Raw genomic sequence first — 19,450 nt, 5'->3', positions numbered from 1 at the left:
CGGCGGCGGCGGCAGCAGCTTCAGGCCCGGTTGGCGGTTTGTGTGACGGCCCGGGAGGGGCCTCGGATTCCACGGAGGATCCAGAGGTGGAGTCTGGGCAGGCGGAGGCTGGGTAGGTGTGGCCGAACAGGAGGGGGCCGTGTAGCGTCTTCTTAGTCCAGGAAATGCTACAGTCTTAAGAGTTCAGGTTTCTTCTTCGTCCTTCGGTTCATCCTCATCGGGTCCCCGGGTGAGGGCACCGACACCCTGGCGACCCGCCGCGTTAGAAGCCCGGTCCCCGGTTCGGGCTCTTGCTCTGGACCCCCCCTCCTGGGACGTGGGGCGAGGGGCCTGTAGTGTCCCCCGCCTTTGACGCTCAGGAGCCGTGTTGGCTGCTTGAATGGCCTGATTCCGGCGCCCGCCCCGCCAGCTGGAGACCCCTGGACTCAGAGGTAACGGTTTGCCCAGGGCCAGGGCTCCCCCGGCATCCGCTGATGAGGGTAGTGTGGACTGTCCATTGATTTTGCGGAGAGGGAGTAAGCTTGTTTCTCTTCTTACACCTTGTCTTTCACTAACTTCCTGCCTCCCACAGCTTTCTGGCTTTTTCTCACCACTAATTTCTTTCTCCTGAGGTTCTCCCAGAATATCACAAAGTGCTGTGGAAGGTGGGCTCCTGTCAACCCTTCTGTCTTGTCGAGGGTTGCACGGAGGAAACTTCACCTGTGCCATTCCTTTCTCTCCAGTAGAAGAGCATTGAATCATCTCCCATATTCACCGAATAAAACCTTGCTAGTGTGTCTTGTATAGAGACAGCAGCTGAATAGATGATGAGTCATTATTGTACCAATTATTTGTATATATTCTCTTGAAAGCTTTGCTTACCCTTGTCAAAATGAATCGTCCCCCTCTCTTCTTACCGGCTTAGTATTTTGTAATATTCATGTGTTCAGTGTCTTTTGGGTCCACAAGCATTATAGTACTAAAATCGATCAGGGGCTTATTAAATGCCAGGTACTGTGTTAAGCATCTTATGTGAGTTGTCAGGGATCATCCTAATTTCTACATAGTTATCAACCCCACTTAACACTTAAGGAAACTGAAACTTAGAGAAATTAAATAGCTGCCCCATATCACACAGCTATGAAGTGTTAGACTCCACATTTAAACTCAGATTATTGGACTCCAGAGCCTGAGCCCTCACCACAGACTTTTTTGTATTGCTTTTTCACAATTCAAAAGCATCAGCCAGAGTCCTCAGAATCCAGAAAATAAAATGAGAAGAGTATGTAAAAAGCAGTGGAAATGGTAATATTCGACTCGTTTGTACTATTTTAATAAGTAAAAATATTTGAAGTCTATTCATTTTATACTAATTTTGGAATCCTTGTTATCTATGGAGCAGTTTTACGATGCATATATATTTACATCATTACGTGGATTTCAACATTAGTATAAAGTAATTTGAGCCTTTGCCTGAGACTTGTTCAGGGAAATTTGGACTTTGAGACTGTAATAGAATCTACAGATAAATCAGAAACCCTATACCAATCTTGAACATTCGAAGAAGTATTTCTTAACGTACTTCGTTTGGTATATATTATATATGAATTGTAAGCAGGGCATTATATACTGTAATATAGGTGGAATATACTGTAATATATATACTGTATACTGTATACTGTAATATAGGTATACAGTATACAGTATATACTGTAATACACTGTAATACTGTAATTATATACTGTAATATAGGTTGAGGGAGCATGTTTTGAGAGATGAGAGAGTGAACAGACCTAACCAGGTGGTGCAGTCAGTTATTCAAATGAGACGCAGCAAGGGGAAGCAGTTCCTGTATTCAGAGATAAAAGACTCAGGATTGTGGTATCTCCTGGGTTTATCTCGGCCTAATGGACTCTGTAGACATTGGATTTCCTTTGTCAGCAATTAGACTGAGAGGTGAGGTTTTTTGCCCCATAGGCCCCCAAATGGATTTTGTTAACCTTCCCCAGAGTAGTCATAGCTGCTGGGTGTTTTTAACCAAACTACCCCATCGCTCTTGTGTGTGTGTGTGTGTGTGTGTGTGTGTGTGTGTGTGATCAGCTCCTGGCCTTCCCTGGTGTGCTTTTCCAGGAACTCAACTGTAGGTTTCAGTAATTCATTCAACAAACCAACCTACTATGCGCCAGGAGCTAGTGGCACAGATTACAACATGATTTCTAACCTCCAGAGACTGACAGTTTAGTTAACGTGGTGTTGTAGTTAACCATGTGATTTCTCCTGCTAGATAGTGTAGCCTCGTGCTGATAATACTGTGTGATTCTCTTTTGTTTGCTGGGCCGGGAATTTCATGGACTCTGCACCACAAGAGACCTCCCCACTCCCCAGAAGCTGCTCTGACTTCCTGCCCTCTGGGCTACATGGGGATATGCCAGGAGGTATCTGAAACCACAAGATAAAACATGGCTTAAATTCCTAGAGTACACATCTTACTTGAATCTTTTTTTGGAAAAGTTAGTATATTTTAGTGTTCCATTTAAACCATATTAGTTCTGATATCTTATAGATTCTAATAGAACTTGCATGATTATTTAAAACTTCAAAGAAATTTTATGCTTGTGGTGACCACTTTAGCAAATATTCTAGACCCTAGTCCAGGGTCTAGAATAAGGCCTCCATTATTTCCTCTTTGACTTTCCAGAGATATTTCAGTGAAAAGCTCTGTCTCATGACATTTTACTTTTGCTATATTTTTGTTAAAGCCCTTATCATTTTATAGTTGTTCCCATTACATCTCTTTTTCATTGCAAAATGTACTCCTGAGGCAGAAACATACTGTATTTGCCCATAGCACAATGCATGTCCCATACATAGTCAGCAAGTGGTTTGGGGATTACTGGCATGGGATTATCGGCCAAAAAAGTACACTAATGAATTTAAATTTATAAAACTGTAAGTAACTATGATAATAAGAGATAGGTAACGCGGGGGCTTCCCCGGTGGCACAGTGGTTGAGAGTCCACCTGCCGATGCAGGGGACACGGGTTCGTGCCCCGGTCCGGGAAGATCCCACATGCCGTGGAGCGGCTGGGCCCGTGAGCCATGGCCGCTGAGCCTGCGCGTCTGGAGCCTGTGCTCCGCAACAGGAGAGGCCACAACAGTGAGAGGCCTGCGTACCACAAAAAAAAAAAGAAAAGAGATAGGTAAAGTGAGAATTTCATGGGGAGGATGTTTTGATTTGGGTTTTGAATGCTAGAGTGATTTGTCATAGCAGTGAAGAAGTGACAGTAAACATAGTCATAGGCTTTGTCTGGAAGAAGAGGGTACTTATTTGGGGGAAAGGACCCTATCTACGTAGAAGTGCAGTTCAGCCAAATTCCAATTCAGTGAGCTAGCGCTTTGTTAAAAGCATGATTTTAGGAAGTTTTTTTTTTTACATACAATGGGTAAACAACAAGGTCCTACTGTATAGCACAGAGAACTATCTTCTCTATCCTGTAATCAACCGTAATGGAAAAGAATATAAAAAAGAATGTATACATATGTATAACTGAATCACTTTGCAGCAGAAATTAACACAATATTGTAAATCAACTATACTTCAATAAAAAATAAAACAATAAAATGGGGAAAATTGTTTGTAAATTGAAAAAAAAAATTTGTTTCTGGTGCTGTGTGGTGGTGGTCTGAAAGAAAAAGAGGAGAAATATAAGAAAAGACCTCAGGAGCCCAGAAGTGAAATGGGTTTGAAACAAAATAGTTGATTATCATTCAATGTAGAGGTTGAAAAGAGACATCGTTTGTAACATTGGTCTGTTTTCATTTAACACACATTATTAAACATTTATTATGAAGCAGGCACTTTCTGTAAGGTCTTTACATTAAAATTTAGTTGAATTTTATCCTTCACAGTTATTCTCTTTTTGCTTTATCAGATAAACCAGAAGATTCGCCGTCGCTTCCATGGCTGCCTCGCAAACTTCACAGACTGTTGCATCTCACGTTCCTTTTGCAGATTTATGTTCAACTTTAGAACGAATACAGAGAAGTAAAGGACGTGCAGAAAAAATCAGACACTTCAAAGAATTTTTAGATTCTTGGAGAAAGTTTCATGATGCCCTTCATAAGAACCAAAAAGATGTCACAGATTCTTTTTATCCAGCCATGAGACTTATTCTTCCTCAGCTGGAAAGAGAGAGAATGGCCTATGGCATCAAAGAAACGATGCTTGCTAAGCTTTATATTGAGTTGCTTAACTTACCTCGAGGAGGAAAAGATGCCCTCAAACTTCTAAACTACAGAACACCTACTGGAACTCGTGGAGATGCTGGAGACTTTGCGATGATTGCATACTTTGTGTTGAAACCCAGATGTTTACAGAAGGGAAGTTTAACCATACAGCAAGTAAATGACCTTTTAGACTCCATTGCCAACAATAATTCTGCCCAAAGGAAGGACCTAGTAAAGAAGAGTCTTCTTCAGCTTATAACTCAGAGTTCAGCACTTGAACAAAAGTGGCTGATACGGATGATTGTAAAGGACTTGAAGCTTGGTTTTACTCAGCAAACTGTGTTTTCTGTCTTTCATAATGATGCTGCTGAGTTGCATAATGTCACCACAGATCTGGAAAAGGTCTGTAGGCAACTGCATGATCCTTCAGTTGGACTCAGCGACATTTCTATCACTTTATTCTCTGCATTTAAACCCATGCTGGCCTCTATAGCAGATATCGAGCGAATTGAGAAGGACATGAAACACCAGAGTTTCTACATCGAAACCAAGCTAGACGGTGAGCGTATGCAGATGCACAAGGATGGGGACGTGTATCGGTACTTCTCCCGCAATGGATATAACTATGAGGATCAGTTTGGCTCTTCCCCACAGGAAGGTTCCCTGACACCGTTCATCCATAATGCATTCAAAACAGATGTTCAAAACTGCATCCTCGATGGTGAGATGATGGCCTACAACCCTGATACACAAACTTTTATGCAAAAGGGGAGTAAGTTTGATATTAAAAGAATGGTAGAAGATTCTGATCTGCACACTTGTTACTGTGTTTTTGATGTATTGATGGTTAATGATAAAAAGCTAGGACAGGAGACACTGAGAAAGAGGTATGAAATTCTTAATAGTGTTTTTACACCAATACCAGGTAGAATAGAAATAGTGCAAAAAACACAAGCTCATACTAAGAAAGAAGTAATTGATGCTTTGAATGAAGCAATAGATAAAAGAGAAGAGGGGATCATGATAAAACATCCTCTGTCCATTTACAAGCCAGATAAAAGAGGTGAAGGATGGTTGAAAATTAAACCAGAGTATGTAAACGGGCTGATGGATGAACTGGACATCTTAATCGTGGGGGGCTACTGGGGGAAAGGTTCCCGGGGTGGAATGATGTCTCATTTTTTGTGTGCGGTGTCAGAGAAACCCCCTCCTGGTGAAAAACCATCAGTGTTTCATACTCTCTGTCGTGTTGGCTCAGGTTACACCATGAAAGAACTGTATGACCTGGGTTTGAAGTTGGCCCAACACTGGAAGCCTTTTCATAAGAAAGCCCCACCCAGTTGCATTTTGTGTGGAACAGAGAAGCCAGAGGTCTACATCGAGCCTTGGAACTCGGTCATCGTTCAGGTTAAGGCCACAGAGATTGTCCCCAGTGGCATGTATAAAACTGGCTGCACGTTGCGTTTCCCACGAATTGAGAACATAAGAGAAAACAAAGAATGGCACGAATGTACATCTCTGGAGGACTTAGAACAACTCCGAGGGAAAGCCTCCGGAAAGCTTGCGTCTAAACACCTTTATGTGGGTGACGATGATGAACCACAAGAAAAAAAGCGGAAGGCTGCCCCAAAGACGAAGAAAGTTATTGGGATTATTGAGCACCTCAAAGCACCCAACCTTTCTAACGTAAACAAAGTCTCTAATATATTTGAAGATGTGGAGTTTTGTGTCATGAGTGGAACCAACAGCCATCCAAAGCCCGATCTGGAGAACAGAATCGCAGAATTTGGTGGTTACGTAGTCCAAAATCCAGGCCCAGACACATACTGTGTGATCGCAGGGTGTGAGAACATTCGAGTGAAAAACATCATCTCTTCTGATAAACACGATGTTGTCAAGCCTGAGTGGCTGTTAGAGTGTTTAGAGACCAAAAGCTGTGTGCCATGGCAGCCTCGCTTCATGATTCACATGTGCCCGTCAACAAAACAGCACTTTGCTCGGGAATACGACTGCTACGGGGATAGTTACTTTGTCGATACAGATTGGAACCAACTGAAGGAAGTGTTCTCGGGAATTAAAAATGCTGGTGAACAGACTCCTGGGGAAATGGATCCTGTGATTGCCGATTTGGAACACCGGTATTCCTGGGACAACACTCCTCTTAGCATGTTTCGACACCACACCGTTTTTTTGGACTTGTATACTGTTATTAATGACTTAAGCACTAAAATCGAGGGGGCAAGATTAGCTGTCACAGCCCTGGAGCTTCAATTTCATGGAGCAAAAGTAGTTTCATGCTTAGCTGAGGGAGTGTCTCATGTCATCATTGGGGAGGATCAGAGTCGGGTTGCAGACTTTAAAGCTTTTCGAAGAACTCTTAAGAGAAAGTTTAAAATCCTACAAGAACGTTGGGTAACTGAATCAATAGACAAGAGGGAATTACAGGAGGAAAATCAATATTTGCTTTGAAGCTAGCTTTCCTAGTGAGGGAAGGCCTCTGATCTGGCTGACTCATTAAACCACATTTTATTTTAATCTCTTAAAATCTGTGCTTAAACAGTATTATTAGATATAGAAACACAGTAATCGTAATTTTTGATATAGAAAAGACACCCAATGGCCCAATGTCAAGAAGGAAAATTTTCTAACAGTGTAGTGTTTGATTATTTTTATAACCAAGATGAAACAAAATGTTTAATGTTAACAGTCTCCTTATAGAAATCTAGAATTTTGACTCAGATATTAATAAAATAGATTTAGAAGCTTTTAGAGTCATTAAAAACAGTGACCTAACAGGATTTTCTGAAGTCAAATAAAAATTTTAATAATAGTTTTTGTCTAATAAAAGCATTGCAAGAAAAAAATCAGAATTGTTACAATTGGACTTGTAAATATATGTCTTTTTAAGTTGAAGGCTAAAATTCCTCTTTTAAATGTGAAATGTGAACAAATTTATTTTTTAAGGTTAAGTCAAGCTCATGAATACATACCTTGTTAATGATGTCATTAGCTAAATCAGGGGAAGTTGAATGAGATTTAATGGTCTAAAAACTTAAAGTTGGATCAGTTTGAGTTTTAAAATCTCTTGCAATTTTAAAAGTACTTGGCCCACACTTAATGTTTTTTTCTAAAATAGAGCGTGTTTTAAAGAAAATACTTTTATGTGAATTTGTACTTCAGTATAAATAGTATCCACAAAGAGTGATTTTCTTAAGTATAACCCATTGAATGTGTCAGAATGGCATGTGTGTTATAACTTTCTTTACAGAGAAGTACATTGCTTTGACTTTTTAAAGTGACTTCTATTTACCCTTAGGTTATGTAAAGTTTGTATAGTATGTGTATGTATTTATATATATATATTATGTCTGGATTTATATACCAAATATATAAATACCAAAATATACCAAATTTTGGAACGCAGCCTGTACATTTTGAAAAATATGTTTTTATGACATCAGTTAACTACTTGGAATTTGGTACCTGAGAAACTGTATGTAGATTATTTGTAAGTAGTTAAAAATTTTATCGAACCCATGGAACAAATGTATGTTATTTTGTTATATTTCTTAATTTAAATAAAATATTTAATGTACTATTAAAATAATTTCTTATCTTTATTTTCAAACAATTCATAATAGTTATTTCAGTCAAATAGACATTATGATATTAATATAATTTTTGATTCAAGTCAGTTCCTATTTCAGGTCCTTTGAATTTCATATTACTGAATGAGCTTCATTAAAATTTTTAAACTTGTATATTTTTATATAATGTCTATTGAGAAAAATTACAAAATACAGGTATGTGTAGTGAGAAGAAAAGTACATAATTTTACCACCAAAGATAACATCTATTTTAGGTTACCGATGGTAAGGAAAGCACAAAATGCATATTTGCAGTGTAACAAATAAATATAAAATAAGCTATAATGCTTTCTGTGACTAGCTTTTCTCACCTAATAAATTGTGAGAATATTTACAGGTCACTAAACTATATCTACATCATTTTTAATTGCTGCACAGTATTCCATTGATTGGTTTGTAATGTATCCAGCTGGCCCTTATTGTCTGGCTTTTAGGTTATGTCACTAAGTCACCCTCACTTCTTTACTGAGCTTTGTAATCAGTTGTTTACATTTGTAGAAATGGAATTACTGATTCATAGTTACGTATTTTCCAGTGACTTGAGACACATTGTAAAATTCTGGCAATGATGCCTTTCTGGTTTTTCTTGGAGAGTCCAGTTTCTTAGTACTAGACCTGTTCTCTCTCCTTTCAATTCATAGGCGTTCTCATCCTGCCCAGTGGTTTTAAATATGCTAATAACACCCACTTTTTTTAGCCCCGATTTCTTTGCTTAACTCTAGTTCACATATCTAACCATTTACATAACATCTCCACATGAAGTCTCATGGGCCTCTCAAACATAATGTGTCCAACCGTAACTTATTTTTTTAATCATAGAAATAATTTTAAATGCAACCAGGAGGATAGCATAATGAACCTGCATGCACATCACCCATTCTCAACAATTATCAATGATTAATCTTTTTTCATATTTATAGACCTCTGAATTATTTTGAAGTCATCTTACATCACATGATTTCATCTAAAGATGTTTTATAGTAGAATTCCTGACTTCTCAAACAAACATGATCTTTTTTTTTTAAATTTTTATTTTCTGTTGGAATACTGTGGGTTAACAATGTTGTGTTAGTTTCAGGTGTACAGCAAAGTGATTCAGTTAAACACATGGATGTATCTATTCTTTTTCAAATTTTTTCCCATTTAGGAAAATGTATCTGAGTTTCCTCTTGCATAAAATAGGGTAATAGTGGTAACTGGTTTATCCGGTGGTTGTAAGGACCCTGTGTGTGTGTGTGTGTGCGCACACACACATGTGCATACATATTATGACTGTGTAGAACACTATCTTATCAGTTATTTTTGTACGTAATGTGAGAAGGAAAAATAATACGTGCAGAGGTTCTGTGATACATGATAATAATAGAATGTGAATTGGAGAAAAGAACTGTGTTTGTAAGGGAAAACCCTGTAATGGGCATTACCAAACTTTTTCTGGCCCTTTCTCCTACGAAGTGGTTCACAGCTGGGGAAGATTTTTGCCCTTCTGGGGTTTGGCAACATCTGGAGACTTTTTGATTGTCAAGACGGGGTGGGGGGGCGGGGGGGAGGTGTGACTGGCATCGAGTGGGCAGAGGCCAGGTATGCCGTTAGATATCCTACTGCGAACAGAAAAGCTCCCACAAGTTACAATCCAGACCAAAATGTCAATAATGGTGAGGCTGACAGAGTCACCTGAAATGTAACGAAAGAAGACCTTATATTACTTATGAGTAACTCCAAAAGACCGTGCATAATCACAGCTTTGTTGCGAGCCAGTTTTTCATTCATAAAACGAAAGCTGATTCCCGCTTCTTCCTTTAAAAGCGTAAGTGGGTTAATTAGTGTTTGCAAAGTGCTTTGAAGATGTAAAATCGTATGTAAACGCTATGTGTTATTAATGACCATTCTGGAAGACCGTGCTGTGATCCTTGCTCATGACCACAGCCAAGCCTCAAAGGCCTAAGAGGCACTGCGTGATTTTTGACAAGCTGGAACATTTATAATGAGAAAGATGGGCATCAGGACCTAAGCCAGTTTTCAATGGCTGGGATGTGACTGTATATAACTTGGCTCATTAAGACTAAGAAAACTATAGGTTTTGCTTTGGGATATGTCTGCTAAACAGGAGTAAGTTTCTTCCAATTTCACAGCGCTGTATGCGGGGTGGGGGAGGGGAGTAGCAAGAATCCATAATACAATTTTAATTATTATAAAGAAACAATTAATTTATAGAAAAATTCTACTATTTATATTTATAAACTGGTTTTCTCTGGCCTGGGAGTCACTGTGTAACTCGGGCTGGGTCTGATAAAATGAAGACAATAAAATGAACTGCAAAAATCTGAAGAAACCAAGAAACTGAGTATAATACAGTATGCTTTTTTCTCTAGGTATGAAGTGTAAATCATGTCCCATAAATATAATTTTATCCTTTGACAGTATAAATGTCTTTAAATTTCAATATGGCTCTTGATTTTATCTAATGTGACCATTTTCCTGTTAGGAGGTAGAATCTAACCTCTAGATTTAAGTAACAATGTATCTTTAACTCAGCTTCAATCTGGATGAAGTATCTGTAGTGACATACTGGGGTAAATAATTCTGAGCTGTGAGATTTGGCTTTGCCAAATTCTGATGGACACACATGTGAACTTCAGTGTTTAATAAAGGTGACGTTTCATGTCAATGAGGGGAAACATGGATTATTTAATAAGTAGTTTGGAGACAACTGTGTAATCATCTAGAAAACAAACCCTCTCTTATTGCTTAAATACATCTCAGATAAAGCAGATATTTAAAAGTAAGAAAACAAAACCACACAAATAATACAAATCTAGGAGAAGGGTATTTTAAGTATCGAAAACAAAAATGAAAATAGAAGCCAGAGAAGAAAAGATTGCTAAATTTAATTTATATGATTGATAAAGATACTCTACAGTGATTGCCATAAGTCAAAGGTGGTGACACAGGAAAAATATTTGTACCAAAATAGCAGGAAAATGACTTTTTTCTTTATTATATGAAGAGCTCCCATAAGAAAGGCTATCAACTAGATAATAGATAAAAATAAAACTACATGTAAAACTGTTCAAAAATATAAAAAGATACAAAGATACGTCAAAGAAAACACAAGGCTTTTGAACTCATAAAAAGATATCCTCCCCATCCATTACAAAGACAATCTAAAGTTGTATTTTTTTTTGCTATCACAAACCAAAACTTTGATAATAAGTTGTGCTCATAAGAATGTGAGAAAAAAAAGTTATCCTCATGCTTTTTTGATGCAAATATTTATATTGTGTATATACTGATTTTCTGTAGGGGGAAATGGCAACATCTATCAAAATTTTAAATGTATTTATACTCTAGCCAACTTAATGAATTTTCAGGGATTTATCTTTCAGAAGTTGTTACCCACATACAAAACCATACATTTATAAGCATAGCATAGTTACTGCAAAACTACACTATAATGAAGGAGAGGGATTAAATTAAATGTAACAGACGTTTGGTTAAATAAATGATGGTATATCAGCCCATGATAACATAAAACTATTTTTAAAAAAACAAAGATACTTTCCTACTGTATTTACCAGTAGGGAAGTATCTTTCAGATACATTAAGCAGAATAAAACAAGAAATCTGCAGGACATGGTGGAGATTCTTTTACCATTCTTTTTTTTTTTAACATCTTTCTTGGAGTATAATTGCTTTACAATGGTGTGTTAGTTTCCGCTTTATAACAAAGTGAATCAGCTATACATATACATATATCCCCATATCTCTTCCCTCTTGCATCTCCCTCCCTCCCATCCTCCCTATCCCACCCCTCTAGGTGGTCACAAAGCACCAAGCTGATCTCCCTGTGCTATGCGGCTGCTTCCCACTAGCCATCTACCTTACGTTTGGTAGTGTATATATGTCCATGCCTCTCTCTCGCTTTGTCACAGCTTACCCTTCCCCCTCCCCACATCCTCAGGTCCATTCTCTATGTCTGCGTCTTTATTCCTGTCCTGCCCCTAGGTTCTTCAGAACCATTTATTTATTTACTTATTTATTTTAGATTCCATATATATGTGTTAGCATACGATATTTGTTTTTCTCTTTCTGACTTCCTTCACTCTGTATGACAGACTCTAGGTCCATCCACCTCACTACAAATAACTCAATTTCGTTTCTTTTTATGGCTGAGCAATATTCCATTGTATATATGTGCCACATCTTCTTTATCCATTCATCTGTCAATGGACACTTAGGTTGCTTCCATGTCCTGGCTATTGTACATAGTGCTGCAACGAACATTGTGGTACATGACTCTTTTTGAATTATCGTTTTCTCAGGGTATATGCCCAGTAGTGGGATTGTTGGGTCATATGGTAGTTCTATTTTTAGTTTTTTAAGGAACCTCCATAGTGTTCTCCATAGTGGCTGTATCAATTTACATTCCCACCAACAGTGCAAGAAGGTTCCCTTTTCTCCACACCCTCTCCAGCATTTATTGTTTGTAGATTTTTTGATGATGGCCATTCTGACTGGTGTGAGGTGATACCTCATTGTAGTTTTGATTTGTTCATTTATTGAAAAAATGCACACAAATGATACCAGTTTAATCATGGAGAAACATTACTGGAGTTAAGGATGTTATTTCATTGAAACAGCCTAGATGAAGAAGCCTTGACTATTTTCTTGACACATTTTTATAAAGGTTAATTTTACCTGGCATTTATGTTTGGCATGATAGCCAAGCTAAATTCAAACTATACTTTGTGTTTGTTTTTCAAGAATAAGTGCTAATTCTAAGAGACTTGTCTAATTACAACAGAGACCCACTGTTTTCTTTCCTTGTTTTTTTGCACGGACAATGAACACCCTTAGATATTGGTCCTTGTATTGTAAATACAGATAAAAAGATAAGATGTGACTTGTTCAAAATGGATACTTTGTAATTTCAGATGATGAGATGGAAAATTAAAGGGCACAGTAGGCGCCAAATGGATTTAGTCTCCACTCAACAGTGTTGTTTTCTCTGGCCAACATCACCAGAGGAAATGCCTGGAGAAGATACAGTTTTCTCCTCCAAAAGGTATCTCAAAATGGCTGTTCCCCAGAGTTTCCTGGTTTTCCTTCAATGTAAACCTATTAATTGAAGGAGTCTCTCCTTTTGTGTAGGAAATCCTCATGTAAAATCAGCTTACACTTTTTTCAGTAGAGAAATCTGGTTATGTATTTCTTATACTATTGTCTCCGAAGAATAAGTTCATTAGAAGATAATCAGCAAAATACTTTTTCAGACAGTCTGTTAACAGCCAGGCTCAAACGCCAGCCTTGGTAGGAGCAGCTGACAGACTCATGATTCACTGAACAGGACAATAAGTTTCAACCTTATTTGATTTTGTTATTAGTGTAAATGAGATCACTGTAGGAGCAGTTGCTAATTATCAGTTACCATCCAATACCTGATGGGAGAGGTAGGCATGATATGCATAATTTTAACCATACTCATTTATTTGAACGTAGTGAGAATGGAGGTTACATTTTTCATGATCTAATTCTTGGTTACATCACTCTTCAGTGTGAAATTCCATATATATGGAGAGACGTATGTGCAAGGATGCCTATCACAATACTATTGGTAATAGAAAAATTGGGGAACGATCTAAATGGGTAAGTAAAATGAAGTACTTCATATAATGATATGATAGACATTAAATTATCGAGGAAGATTTCATAGCATGCAATGTGTACAAAATGATATAAACAGTATGCAATTAAAAATACTTAATTGCATAGAAAAAAATATAACCTGTGGATAATATATCAAAATATGAACATCAGTTATATGTAAATGCAAAAATTATGAGTACTTCCCTTTCTTTGTGTTTTCCTAAATTTTTTAGTACTTTTGCACTGAGGGAAAAGTTCCAGGGAAATGAAATTGTTATGAACTTTAAAAAAATGAGACACTGAACACTGAAATCAGAAATCTTATTTTTCTCTCCTGGTGGAATTCATAAGATATGTCCTTTTTTTTTAAAATTTTGGCTGATTTAATTTTTCAGATTCCTTTCTAATGATTCCTTTATTCTTTCACAAGTTTTTTACTAATGGGAAAGCAGGAGTTATATTTTATTCTAATTGTACGTTGTTAGGTATAATCTGGTTCTAATTCATTGGTGGTGTTGCTGATACCAAATAGGGCCTGTAGTATCACAGACCCTCACTCCAGTCCTTCTGCTAATGTGGAAAGAGTGACTGGGCCCAGACTATAGAATAGAATAGAATTGAATACAATAGAATTGAATAGAATAGAATTACTAGAATATTATGAGAATGAGCCTTACATACACATTTTTCTGCGTTCTTTAAACAAAGAACTGATTTTGTAGCACAGTATATCAGAATAAAGTAAGATAAGAAGTAAAAATTCACCAGGTGTCCTTTGTGTAAATAATAGGAAGTATAAATTATGAAGCTGGAAACATACATCAAATGCATTGTACCAGAGTCATAGATTCTTGGTTTCCTCAGTCCTCTCTCAGGAACTTCTACTATGAGCTCAATGACAAGTACAGTTTAGCATTTCTGTGTTAATCAAAAATCTAGCTTGAAGATTGTGCCTATTAAGGACAACAAATAAAAATTAGAAGGGAGAGGGCAACTAGAAAAAATAATGTCCTGGGACTGAGAAACCACAGAATGCCATTTCCTGTCATTCTATGGAAGAAAGAATCTTCACTGGAACCTTCATTCTCTATTTATCAATAATCTCCATCATCTCTTCACCATAGCCTCCTCTTTAATGCTCAAATTAAGCTTCAATTTCTCAACATGAAATCTTTGTTCTAATCAACAGGCTTCCCAGTGGCCCATCAGTCTATAATAAATCATTTCTGTAAAAAACCAGGAAAGATCTATGTATCACTATTATATACACCCTTCCTTATGTTCACAGAGATGTTAGAGCACCCTTGACCCCCCTCTCTGCCTGGAAACACCCATCGTGTTTTATGTGGCTCACTCCTACTCTGACCTGCTCCATACACCAAAACACAGCCTAAAAGTTGCAAATTATGTTTTATTCAGCAGACTTTCTGAGGACTTAAGCCCGGGAGGCATCCTCCTAGATAGTTCTGAGGGACGGCTCCAAAGAGGTAAGGAAGGAACCAGGATATATAGGGGTTTTTGCAACACGGACCAGGTAGTCGGAACATCAAAAGATTGCTGTTAATTAAAGAAAACCAGACATCTCAAGTAAAGGAATTCAGTGCTTTTCTGTGTATGAGAAAATGCAAGAGTCTGGGCTCATTGAAATCATTCCTTTCATATGCACCTTAGCTCTCTGGGGTTAGTATCCCGTGTTTTCTCATCCCGAATCCCCTCAGGGCTCACCATAGGGGCCGCTGCAGTGACCCAATGGCTGCAACATACTTTGTTTACTGATATAGCAGGTGAGATTTTCATTCACAACAGCCTTCTCTAATCTTTCCTTTTCTCTGAACTTTTACTGTATTTCTAGCCTAAAAAAAAAAAAAAGTTACTTAAGCACTCTGTTTTATCTAGAGCTGTAGTAGTCTTAATAGTTCTTTCAGGGAAATTTAATCTTTTACCCCTATTTTGGGGGGAATTTTCAGTTATAATTTATATAGTAAACTCCTGTCATTAGTTAATTAGATATTATGTGCTATTATACTCTTAAATTTGTATTTTTATCTTAGTAGTGTTAGAATGAAAAACAGTAAGAGTGTCCAAAAGGTGCTAAGTAAATACTCCATAAGGTTGCTGATGAGTAACTGATGGAACTGATACCAGTGGAAGAGGAAAACAAGGGATGATAAAAAAAAAAATGCTATGTATTATTTTCCAGACTTTTGAATAGAAGTGGCCACAAGATTTACTGGGGAGAGTAGGGTAGACTTTTGTACCATTGAAGACTGTATTAAGTGATGACTATTATGACTCAACATTTCTTTGACTAAGAAAACGAGGAGAGGTGTTAAAGGGGATGGAATCTGAAATTGGGGGGCTGCAGCTCATGGGGAATGGGCTGGAAGAGAGAGCTTCAGATGACACTTGTTGGCTTTGGACCCGGCGTGGGTTGGGGGGCAGGGGTGTGTGTGTGTGTGAAATCTGTGTGCACAGGCAGCTCCCCTGTCCTGCTCAAGGTAAGTGTAGAGTAGATGCTGCTCGGGTCCATCAGCAGAATGAAAACATCATTTCACAGAATTGCTTCCAAAACAGTGGGAGGGGGTTTTGTCCATATTTTACAACAGTAAGAAACAGGTTCAGGGTGGTTGAAATGTTTCCTTACTGTGTACACAGAAGGAAAAGTGTAATGTTATGGTGGAGACACCTGGGAGACACTACCTCAGCCAGATAGATAATCAAGGTCCTCAGGTGGTCTTTCCTGGGTGCCTGTATCCTTCCTATCTGTGTATCCTCTCCAGATGAGAATGCCAGTATGATTGGATTAGACCCACCCTTAGGGCCTCGGTTGGACTTAATCACCTCCTTAAAGGCCCTTCTTTAAGTAGTGATAGTCACATTCTAAGGTAGCTTCAACGTATGAATTGGCATGGGGGGGGGACACAATTCAGCCCATAACAGCTACTTTCTAAATGTGGAGATAAAACCATGTATATTTAAGAATTATCTTTAAAGTGTTTCCATTTTACATCTAAAATGGGATGGACAATAGTTTGGGCACATCAACTGCAAGTCCCTGCTTTTCCTGAGCATTTGCATTTCCTGAAGGGCGCCTGCGGGCCCCTGGCTGGCATCAGCCTTGAATCTTCAGACCCTGTACTGCCTCCTTTCCCTCTGCACCTTGGCTTCTCCATCTTGACCTTCCATCTCTTATTTTGTATTGTATTCTCATCAGGCATCTCGCTCTTTGCCTGAACCTAACGCATCTGCAGATGTTTGGTTCTCCTTAATCCCAGCCCTTTTCTTTTTCTGGCGTGAGTTACAAACATGTTTTTTCATTCTCTAGAAAAGTCACTACATACCAGCAGTTTTAAAGAAACATCTAGAAAATTCTGTGATACTTTTATGATAATGTAACCTTCTTTTTCTTCCTTTTTCTAGGTTTGAATGTCTATCCAAAGATTCACTATCACTCAGTTTTAGAGGGAGCTAGAGGTTGTAGTAAATGGGTGCAATTTTTTTTTATGCTCTAACATTTTTTTGGAAATTATAGCTGCGAGAGTATGTTTAATACGAAATAGAAAAAGGTCGAAAGATTTAAAACAGTCAATCATAATTTGAACTGAGGAAGGTTTTAGTTAAGCTTTAAAATTATGTTATATAGATAAATTATATGGGCTTGAATGAGCTGTAAGATTTCCCTAAACATCTAAAGGATTTTCAAAGAGGGAGGATGCTATAATTAAAGTGGTAAATCTTTAAGTAAGCAATACTTAAATTATGCAGAAGCTCTTGAAGAACTTGCCAGAAATAAAGATGAGGCAGAGAGTTAGGATATAAATAGGTAATTATATATATATTTCATATACATATAATTTATATAGATAGGTAATTATATATAATATTTATAATAATATATAATATATTATTAATATTATATATAATTATATAAGTACATACTTTTTTGTTTGGATTGGTATAATTTTGAGACATTAAATATATTAAATATTTTTAAAAACTACTATAAGTATATTACACGAGATGACAAAAGAGATTAACTATCTTGGAATCATGGAGTTCCAAGGAGGCTTAGCAGTCACATAAGTTCTTACCCAGTTTAACAAGAAGAAAATTGAGACCAAGAGAGAGATACATATCTCAACACTAACAAATGTATTTGCAAACGTAAATGTGTTCCATCTTATGACAGTCAAGTGAAATGAAGAGAGATGCAAAGAAATTCAATTTGAATATATGACCAATTATAAGGAGGAAAAAACCAGTATAAATATTCCAGTTCTTCCTACCACTTAACACAAACACACAGATGTGCACTGGTTCCATGGTGTCCATCTGTTCTCTGAGATTAGGCAGCTGCGGGAGAGTCCAGATGGGTGCACGTTCCTTGACACTCGTCCTGTCCAGAGGAAAGCCTATTGCTCCTTCCCTGGAGCCTGGACTGGCCTGTCATGCTTGACTAACAGAGCGCGGTAGAAGTGATGCCCTGACAGGCCATGACTTGCCACTTTCCACCTTGATCCTGAAGCCTGAACCATCGTGTAAGATGTCCAGTCGCCCTGCTGAACAGACCATCTAGAGATGTCCTGAAACTGGGGGACAGCAGAGGGGCGCAGAGGAGCTCAGCCTTCTAGCCATGGCTCTAAAGGCACCAGACTTGGAAATAAAGACAGCTGGGACCTTGGAGACCAGACTAACTGAATGTTCAGGCAATGCCTGCCTGAATTCCTGGTGCACAAAATTGTGAGGTACAATGAGATTACTGTCGTTTAAAGCCTCTGAGTTTGGGGAGAGTTTGTTATGCATTAGTAGAATATTGCAGGTTGGATTAATTTAGGAAGAGATTTAACATTAATTTCAGGGAATGACTGTCTGCAAAAAATAATCGACATAATAGCTAAGTGTATTAAGTCAAATATAACTAAGAAATATTCATACCCTTAGGATTAAGCCTGAGGCCATCAGATACCTTAACATACAGGCACAGGTTATTCTTGTCCCGGAAGTGCTGGAAAGAATTGTGCTCTAGGTCCTGGCTGCTGAGATTGTGGTCCATGGTCCAGGACCTTCAGCCTGACCTGGGAGCTTGTTAGAAATGCAGGACCTCTGGCCCTACCCCAGACTCCCTGCATCATTTTTTTTTCTTGGTCATATGGCTGGCCAGGCTGTTGTGGTTTTTTTTCTAAACATCTTTATTGGAGTATAATTGCTTTACAATGGTGTGTTAGTTTCTGCTGTATAACAAAGTGAATCAGCTATATGTATATATATATATCCCCATATCTCCTCCCTCTTGCGTCTCCCTCCCACCCTCCCTATCCCACCCCTCTAGGGGGTCACAGAGCACCGAGCTGATCTCCCTGTGCTATGCAGCTGCTTCCCACTAGCTACCTATTTTACATTTGGGAGTGTATGTATGTCCATGCCACTCTCTTCATCCCAGCTTACCCTTCCCTGCATCATTTTAACAAAATCTCTGAGTGACTTATTTGCACTGTAAAAGAAGCACTAGTCTAAATAGTTTTATTAGAAGGATGGGAATTTATGTAAATAAATGTGAGAGGAACATTCTTTCTTAATTTTATTGCAGAGTGCCCCTTCTTCTAGAATGTTTGGACCGTGGTTAAACCTAAAGGGAAAATTGTTCACATTCATTTCTGCTTCCATGCTCAGTAATAATGGTTTCTTGTTTTGGGTAACTTCATCTTCCTCCAATATCAGGTTGTTATTAAAGGCAGAATTTCTCCAAATCCACACATATTCAGGAATAGGAAAGTATACTTTCAAATCGGGACATGTATCATATATGTATTCAAATTATAGCTTAATTAGATAAGAAAAATATATAAACACTTTTATCAGTTCTTTGAAAATAAATATTTTACAAGTTAGGCTACTGGGAAAAGAAGTCCAACAAAAATATTATTACAAATGGAATAATTAAACCAGTTCAG

General features: G+C 37.9%; 1 protein-coding gene across 3 annotated transcripts; it reads left to right on the top strand.

The window, feature by feature from the left end:
* LIG4 (DNA ligase 4) lies at window positions 1-7,740 on the top strand. 3 transcript variants are annotated; one of them, XM_060128791.1, is made up of 2 exons: window positions 1-112; window positions 3,912-7,740. In XM_060128791.1, the coding sequence occupies exon 2, from the start codon at window positions 3,940-3,942 to the stop codon at window positions 6,673-6,675; it is 2,736 nt and encodes a 911-aa protein (XP_059984774.1). In that variant the 5' UTR covers window positions 1-112; window positions 3,912-3,939; the 3' UTR covers window positions 6,676-7,740. The 3 variants fall into 3 exon arrangements, with proteins under 3 accessions (XP_059984774.1, XP_059984776.1, XP_059984775.1); XM_060128793.1 differs by lacking the exon at window positions 1-112 and adding an exon at window positions 301-431; XM_060128792.1 differs by lacking the exon at window positions 1-112 and adding an exon at window positions 2,811-2,928.
* Window positions 7,741-19,450: the final 11,710 nt, after the last annotated feature.

Source organism: Lagenorhynchus albirostris, chromosome 18 (assembly GCF_949774975.1).
Source record: "Lagenorhynchus albirostris chromosome 18, mLagAlb1.1, whole genome shotgun sequence".
NCBI classification, from domain to species: Eukaryota; Metazoa; Chordata; class Mammalia; order Artiodactyla; family Delphinidae; genus Lagenorhynchus; species Lagenorhynchus albirostris.
This window is presented reverse-complemented; position numbering and strand designations above follow the sequence as displayed.